The sequence below is a fragment of the Chanos chanos genome, chromosome 3, assembly GCF_902362185.1.
Source record: "Chanos chanos chromosome 3, fChaCha1.1, whole genome shotgun sequence".
Lineage (NCBI taxonomy): Eukaryota > Metazoa > Chordata > Actinopteri > Gonorynchiformes > Chanidae > Chanos > Chanos chanos.
In genome coordinates this window covers 54277082-54286008 of record NC_044497.1, presented here as the reverse complement: position 1 = coordinate 54286008, position 8927 = coordinate 54277082, and the positions used below count along the sequence as shown (strand labels likewise).

Below are 8927 nucleotides of genomic sequence, written 5' to 3'. Positions count from 1 at the left end.
TACAAAAACAAAAACAAACAAACATACAAACAAAAAAAGGGAATTCTTCACGTTTCTTCATCCACTGTTGACAAGGTTCTTGGGCAAACGGGGGGGGGGGGGGGGGGGGGGGGGGTGTTCCTCTGTAATGCACCACCATGAATGTTAATGTCTCTAGGCTAGAGGAGGCATTTTCTGTCCTCTCCTTAACTGGATTAGTCCAGCGCTGAGGAGCATGGCTCGTTCTGTCATATGAAGTACTCCTTTTGGTTCTCGTTTAGAATGTTCTGCGTGTTGGGCTCGCTGTTAAAGGGCGTGTCGGGGCAGTCCTCGGTTTTCCCTGCTTTGGGTTCCTGAGTCTGGAACGTCTCCTTTCGCCGATACAGGAACCTTGCCATGATGGCCAGCGCGGACAGAATCACGAATATCACCACGGCGATGACACCTGAAAATAAACAGCGTCGGAATGACCAATCAGTCGACGGACCAACACAGGAAGGTCAATGAAAGATCGACGACAAAAAGAAACCGTCAGTCAGATCAGAAAAGCATGGCCCGGGTGACACGCCCATGGCACCGACATCCATTATAAAAAGACACGCCCACATCTATGCCACGCCCCCAACACTGCCATGCCCGGTAGCAGTGCCACGCCCCTAACGCTGACACACCCATAAGCACTTAACACTGTTTTTACTTCCGCGATCTTTATTGAGAGAACTCGACCGCCATTTAAGCAAACATTCTTGTCAGGTCGACGTCAATTATAACCGAACGCGTCCGCTTCAGGTCTGACAGCAGAGCGACCAAAACAACTTGAGAAACAAAAGAAAAGGAGGAGACCGCTTCTGCGTTAGATTGTTATTCACCATTTAATGAAATCTCATCATATATGATTAAGCTTTCTAAAATGTCTTCTCCAGTTGAGCATCATGGCTCAATTTATATCAGCTCAATTTCACCTCCTCTCACAGTCTGCCGCTTTGAAAACACATCCCTCTTTTGTACACTGTTAGGCATGGCGTATTTAATTATGGAGGGTAAAATAAGAGTCATCAGACAGCCGGCATACATCCTGACTCAATTTAATGCCACATTACAGTGGTTCAGAAAAAGACAGGGCACTTCAAGATTGCAACGTAAGTTTCTTAATCAGCAAGTCAATTCTTTAAACACTTCATTTGTTTTGGTTTTCTTTGAAAATTCTGTGGTGTTTACGCAGAGCTTTTAAAGATGACTTTTTCGTATTTCTGCGTCACGAAAGCAGGAACCGATCGATCATTACTTGAAGCGAATGCCACATTTCCGTTCAACTGAACAGTTTTCAAAAACGCTGGAGATTTGGTTCTCACAGCTGTTGGACTTGAAAGCAGAACAGAAGAGCATCTGAGATCCCGGGATAGGTGTGAAGTCTTGATCTATGTGACGTATTGTCCTGACACTAAAGACAATCGTGTAGATCCCCGCAAAACCACATTACACACACATTCGTTCCCCTTGTGGGCCAAGAGAAACAGCTTAGAAACTACACGTACGCAGTGCTTAATACGTAGAATCACAAGCAAAATGCATAGGCAAAACAAACAGGTCAAACAGATTTAACACAAGCTACTGTAATGTAAGAAACAGGACTGAATACAAAAGTAGAAGGAGAGCTGGTATACTGAAAGATCTAACAGTTATGTTTGAGATGACCATGCAGAGTACAGTTTTTAAACGTGCAGTTTTGCCGTTTGCCAAACTGGACGAGAGAAAGCGAAAGGTTGAGTTGGGTGTTACCTCCAATCAGAGCAGAGTCACTGCCCATAGCATTGACTATTGGCTCCCCAGTACCTATGGTACCAAAGTGATCTACAGCAGAGAGAGAGAGAGAGAGAGAGAGCAGAGACAGACAGTGTATCAGCAAGATTCTAGATTCCCTGATCATCATTCACAGAGGCACGGCTCACTGAATACCGCATTTTCAGTCCGTGAAAAGGCAATAAACCCTCTAAGTGGAAACAAGAGAAGAAAAATTATGCAAATGAAAGTCTTTCTCATTCAAATTAATAAACATTAGAATCATTACGTTTCTAATTTAATTAGGATGATGGCAGTATTCAGTGAGCTTCTAATAAAGTTTTGGAAATTAAGGTTTTTATAGCAGAATTCAAGGGAACAAAAAAAAAAAAAGAAAAAGATGAAAAATGAAAGGAAAAAAAAAAGAGAGAGGTGAAAACAATAGGAGGGCTGACTGACTCCCTCATGCTTAGCATCCGCTCTTCAGACTGCAAGGCAATAAAACGAAGGCTCGAGTTGTTTGAAACCACCAAAGAATTTTTCTTTTTTGTTTTGGTTGTTGTTGTAGAAAAGTTAGCAAGAGCCAGACTGTCTTATTAAACGTGTAGCCGCGCGTTTCCGCCGCACGGAAAGCGTCGGCGGGAGACTCAGCTCATTAGTCTTACCTGACAGGGAGTGAGTTGTCTCGGCTGCACGGGGATGAGACTGCGATGGGGAACCGCAGTTGGACTCCCCTAAAGGTCCTGTTACAACGACCGGGCTGCTGTTTGGGTACAGGAGAGCGGCCTTCAGAGGGGCAATCGAGTTAAACTGGACCACCGACATACAACCCGTGAAACCCAGAGAATTCAGTCTGGCTATCTCTGGATCCAGCTCACCAGACTCTAAAAAACAAACAAAAAAACAAAACAAAAAAAAAACACAGGAAAGGCTAAAGAGTGACTGAAACAGACGTGTGTGTATTGTTTCGACAGACGTTAATTAATCCCAGTGTTTCATTTATTTCGCTGTTTTAATTCTTTTTCATTCACTCATTTACACTTCCACTGGCTGACGGAAGAACAACACACAGTGAAGAAGGATTTACTCCTTTAGAGTCACAGGCAGAAACTAGCACAGCCTGTCACAAGCGACATCTGTTTTTGTTTGTTTGTTTGTTTGATTGAAAACCTTGTTCACTATTAAAAAAAAATCAGAAAATCATATTTTTAAAATGATTTTTTTTTTCAATGAATGCATCATAATTCATTTCCGTAAAAAAATATAACACCCCCAAAAAATATATATACAACAGTGATTTTTATTCTGTTCTGTTAGTTGATTTTTTATTTTTTTTTTTTTAAATCATGGTGGCCACAGCATTAAGCATCAGAGAAAGAAGTATGTGACAAGGAATCGTAACTTAGCGAAGGGTGAAAAGGGCTCGTGTAATGTTGTTCTACGCGGTAATGTTGATAGCTTCCTAAGACCTAGGGCTGTAATTCTAGGTGGTATACGGCCATTTATCCTACAGCGCGTAAAAGATATTCTGCTCCAAGCTAACTCAGCACTCTACCTTCAGGGCTAAAAGACAGGTTAGGTTAGAGTAACCGGCGATATTTTAGAAGTGTGTGGGCCTCGCTCAAACGATCAGTGGACCAAGAGCGTTCGCTTTTATGAGTCTTTGAGAGGGAAACGTCTGGAGTCTTCTTAGCTTGGACTACTTTGATCCCTGTTCACTAGCTGATGGAAACGACCCCCTCAGTGCTCGGAGCTGTCTTGTGCCTATCTCGCGTTTGATTCTGTATTCATTACGGGTCAATTTGTGGGCTTGATCGATGGGGAGCCGCGCTGGGAACGACATGGAATCCACTTTCTGCCGCCTCTCTCTGATGCTGACGTGACATAGTATCTAAGAGGTTAAAACAAATGCCATTCCAGCCATGCGTTAACGTGGACGAGGTCATCCAAAGACAATCTAGCGCGCGCACGCACACACACACACCACAGACCTCTACAACTAGCTCAACTGAATTAGCATTAAAACTACATTAAACTAAACTAAATGTGACTCTTTTGAGCGTCTGTACAGTACCCACTGGGGACTAGAAAAAAAAAAAAGAAAGTAAAAGAAAACAGAGAACACTGCGTAAGAAAACATTACTTTGCTCTTCTGTGGATAAAGGTTTTCAGCAAATTACCAAACGTGAAATTTACTGATTACGGAAGCTAAATGGATTTCATCATTTCATTGACTAAAAGTGATGTGTTTCTGTACAGTCAGAGCACATCTGTTCAATAATTCAGTCATTTACATGTTTTATTCAGCAAAAAAATATCATGATCAGATGCACCGTGCAGCTGGACCTATTTATAGACGCGGAACGCAAGCGAGGCCTATTTCCTGTCCCTGGAAAAACAAGACGAAACGGAGAAAAAGGGGGTAAAAAAAACAACAACACAGCAAACAATAACAATGCATAAAGCCTTTATTACTCTTATTTGAAGCAAATCAACTCAGCGATACTCTATTCTTAAAATGTCATCTTAGACTTGCCCTCGCCTGGCTGCACAAACAGCTCTTTGATTCATGCATCTCATCTCCAGGCATTTCATCACTCTTTATGGCTCTAAAATGTGTATATAATAAAGCATAACGATCACCTATGGATCTAGCTATTCTGTTCTCATTTCCCCCAAATTGACACTCAGTGGTTATTTGCCACATTGTTCCAAAATCACCATGAATACTCATGAGCAACTAGATCTTTAGCGTATGACTGAGTGAGATCTTTAAATTTTTTTTCAAGTAAACTCTGTTAGGACAAAAAAAAAAGAAGACTTTTTAATGAAACCTCAGTTTACTCACCATGTAGTTTACCAATGACGACGGCTTTGATGGCGTTGAATTCGACGTCTGACGTCAGGTTGAATTCTTCTCTGGTGTACTGGTCAACCTGAGTGAAACAAAACAGGCCCAGAATACAAAAACTCAAGCGGGGAGAAAAAAATGGAGAGCTTTGACACTTTCACGTTTCAAATTATCGAGAGCGTATTCTTCCATGGAGTGCTTTTTAATTAAACCTGCTCTTCAAAGTAATTTAAGCACATCATTGCCTTCTGTTGAGTCTTTGCCATTCAGTGAAAATGAGGGGAACTGCTTGAGTCTGGACAGATTTTCCAGCTACGCTTACATATTCAGAATGTGATTAGCACGGAAGCTTAGACTAATTGGCAAGGTTATCTACTGAATGGCGGGCTAGCCCAGACTTCCCTCAGCTTACCAGGGCAGATTGCTTATTGACTCAGGCATTTCATGCGCTAGAGTTGCTGTGATGTTGGCTTCTTTTAAAGTACGGCGATCAGACAAGACTGAGCTGCGTGTAAGCTTTTGTGTTTGCGTGCTGATACAGAAACCGAAACACAGCTCATACAATTTGCCTCTGTCTATTAGCTGTGATGCTAATGTTAACGCAGCGTTTTAACAAAGACGTGATGTTCGCGTCACTCTCAGTACATTTAAAAAAAAAAAAAAAGACCAGAAAACGGCACTTCGTTTCAATGACTTTCAAATTTCTAATTTGTGTCTACAGACGACTTTAAGGCGAGTTTGTTCGGCGTATACTGCGGTAAGTTGGTGAACGTTTCGACGATAGCCCAGTTAATAATAAACTTCTCTAGGCTATTTTACCTGAATACTGACGGTTTCTGTAAATCTTTGGATGGTCACTCTGTGAAGCTGGCCGTTGGCCAGGCTCCTGGCGCTGGATCTGAACACCTCCGCATCTTTGCTGTTCTGCAGTTTGTACTTCACGTCCAGGTGCCCTTCAGGGAAAGGAAACAGGATTTCACACTTCCAACCTACCCCAGAAGACCGAAATAACTTCTTTAAGCAAAGCTGTCCTTAAAAGATCCTGTATATAGCAATTCAAACCACGAGGGAAACATCAAACTGTTCATTAAAAAAAAAAAAAAGTCCTCATCGTATTAATGAAACTACAAAGCAATCACTTAATAGGATTAGTATTTAAATCACTATCAATAGCAGGGATGCTAAAACAAATTAATTTTCATAGTTTTAGGGAATTAGCAAACTGTCTCTATTATTAATGTCCTCTTGATGTGGTCCATCATGCCAGAGGATAAAAAAATAAAATAAATAAAAAATAAAAAAAACCCCAACTCTGAATACCAATAACATAATCTATCTCAAAATAATGACAGTATTAAAGTACCATTATTAATGTTCCGCTTTAGAAAGTACAGAAAACAATTTAGTAAGCACAATGAATCACCAGAAGCAAGGCTAACACTGGAGACGTGTCATTTCACTGCTTCTTATAAGCTTCTAGAACCTTCTCATAATATTTCATAAATAGATTACACATTCTGCTCTCTTCCACTGGCATAAATTATCAACAGTTAGACACGTTTCAAAGACGGCATAAGATCCAGGAAACACGTTGTTCATAATCCATAAAAGAGCAGAAACATGTTGGTAACAAACGCTGCAATGGATTACACTGTTTTGAACTAGGACATGCAGATTGTATGAAGCATTCATATGAAGAACCCAAATTAAAATGTAAATATTGAAGATTCCGCCCCCCCCCCCCTCCAAAACTATTGAATTGGCCAGTCCTCTGGAGGGTCTAGGATGATTAGCTGTCAGCTGTCTAGAGAACTCCATGGCTGGAGAATCTGTCATCTCCACTTGTCTGACTTCCAATCTCTTTAATTGGTCTAACAGGCATTAGACCCACGCTCTGTTGATAATTCCATCGCTATGGTTACATTTAATCATTAAACTGCCAACAGCTGCAGGCTGGTTTATTGTTTAGCCAAGTTTATTTCTGATGCTTGTGTGACTCGAGGTCTCATCGGTGAATGGAAATAAATAAGGAAAGCGTTGGGGACTGTTCTGAACATCTCAGGTCTTACAGGGCTGACTGAACAAGAAAACCAAGAGTAAGTGTTTGTGAGGTGCTTAATGGTATGCTTGTGTGAATACTAAAGGTTGCAGAGAAATTTCAAGAACTTGGTCCAGAGGGGCATTAAACTGAAGCATTCAGATGTCAAAGTGCACTAACACTACATGAAGCTAACTAACCCAAACTCTATACAGACTTTACGGGGACCTCTTTACTTCATATCAGCGTCCACAGGGTGTAGAGCTTTCAGGACAAAAAAAAAAAAACCCTGCTGGAACCCCATAAGTGGGTAGAATGCAATTTATGCCCCCCCTCCTTCCCACCCCCTCACACCTCCCTTTGAGGAATTTAGACAAAGCGTAAAGTAATTTACTGCAAATAAATTGAGAGTCTGCGTTGGTTGACAACCTACTGTCTTTAGAGAGTTAGTGACTCACGCTAATCCAAATGAATACGCTTAGGCTGCAGTGAATGAATTGCGGAGGAAGATTAGCGAGTTTCAGACCGTTCCTGTTGAGGAAAACCGCGAGGTACTCTCTGTAGTAGGAGCCCACGTAGAGCAGGAGGGCTGGTGCTTGGGAGGTGCTGAAGCTCAGAGAAATGTTCTCTCCTCTCAGCGTCGTGTCGGAGTAGATCGACGACGACTGGGTGCTGGCGTTTCTGTTTAACTCGTACGGTTCCTTGAACGTGTAGCTCACTGAGGTACCTGGCTTGAAGTACGCGGAGACCTCTAAAGAAAACACCGTTACAAAAAGCCATCTTATAAGTTTAGTTGTTTGGTAATGATTCACAGTATAATCATAAAACAATGGAATTCTCTATTTATTCTTCACCGTATCAGCACCAGAAAAAAAAAAGAGATGTTCAGTGGTAAAGAGATAGAGAAATAGTTTACAATATATAAAACTGTTTTAGAATAAGCGCACTTTTAAAACCCAAGTGGTAACTCCACACAAAAACCTTGTGAAAACTCACTGCCTGGACTGAATCAGGTAAATGGCGAATGAAATGCAATACGTGATTTGTCTGAGTTTGCACAAGCCTTAACATACTTGAAAGAGAGAGAGAGAGAGAGAGAGTTTCAGCCATGTTTTCCAGTGAAGTTAACTTGTTTCACTTTACAGTGCATGGGAAACTGTGCCAAAATATCAAGTTATGGTTCTTTCAGCTGATGCCCTTATTCATAATTATTTACAATTATTATTATCTAGGTCAAAGGTCATGTATCTCTGGCGTAACTGTGAGGTTCACTATTTTGCTCAGCAGATGCATCAGTAAGGAAGTGTCACGCTTGGGATTTGAACCCAAAACCCTCCGGTTACTAGGTTGCCTACTTGACTACATCGTCATTACTGCATCCGAGCTGTTAGCACGTGAGCAGGCTTTCAGCTTTCCATTGATAACAGACCATAAAACCTATTATTAATGATCTCTAAAAGACTGGGGATCTGTGAGGGGAGGATCACCTTTGTGGCAGAAGGTTCCGGAATACGCCGAGAGCCCGCAGTCGCAGGTGAACCCGTTGTACTTCTCCACGCACCTCCCGTTGTTTTGGCACAGACCGCCGTAGCTGCTGCAGTGACCCGGGCAGCCTGGTCTCACGCCCGGGGTGATTTTGGCCCTTTCCTCCAAATCCAGAGTGTTTCCATTCAGGCTCAGAGACCGGATGCACCCCAAGAAACCCTTCTGCCTGGAGGCTGTTCCTCCTGATGACACGACAAGAAGAAGAGCGGCTTACGGTTTTTCCATTAGCCGCAAGTCATTCTTTTGCGTTTACCTTTTTCATTCAGCCGTTTTCGAGTTTGACAGTGTCGCGGGTCTTACAATAAAGCCAGTGCTATTCTCTGCTCCCAAGAGCATCAGGCTGTCAACACTTCAGGAATCTACAAAAGCCATTTAGACAAAAAAAGAAAAAAAAAAAAGTAAGGCAAGCAAACAAAGTTTGCAGATGGAAGAGATTCAAGGGGAAAATCTGACTTTTATCAAAAAACGTCTGTCTTATTTCTCGACTCTATTTCTCTGCCTTTCGCACATCATCTGCCTTTTGTCACTGCCTTCAGCCCTGGCAAGCTGATTTTTTTTTCTGGATAGTTTTTCTCTTATTAAAATGATCACTGGATCCTTCCTTTGGCATACTGCTTTGAATCAACCGTCACATGCCTCCTAACAACCTATTCAGAACAGCTCTACTCTTGAGAGTGGTGATTACGGACAGAAAAGAAAAAAAAAAAAGAATATTCTGGGCATGTGGAAAGACCA

General features: G+C 41.8%; 1 protein-coding gene across 1 annotated transcript in view; it reads right to left on the bottom strand.

Moving 5' to 3' along the window:
- Positions 1–227: 227 nt before the first annotated feature.
- cntnap3 (contactin associated protein family member 3) overlaps positions 228–8927 on the bottom strand; it is a 56303-nt gene continuing 47603 nt past the window's right edge. Inside the window, exons 18-24 of the mRNA XM_030768071.1 lie at positions 8135–8374; positions 7174–7398; positions 5429–5562; positions 4607–4694; positions 2424–2642; positions 1759–1830; positions 228–424 (exon numbers count right to left, since the gene is read on the bottom strand). Of these exons, the coding sequence (XP_030623931.1) occupies positions 228–424; positions 1759–1830; positions 2424–2642; positions 4607–4694; positions 5429–5562; positions 7174–7398; positions 8135–8374 (1175 nt within the window). The remainder of the gene's footprint in view (positions 425–1758; positions 1831–2423; positions 2643–4606; positions 4695–5428; positions 5563–7173; positions 7399–8134; positions 8375–8927) is intronic.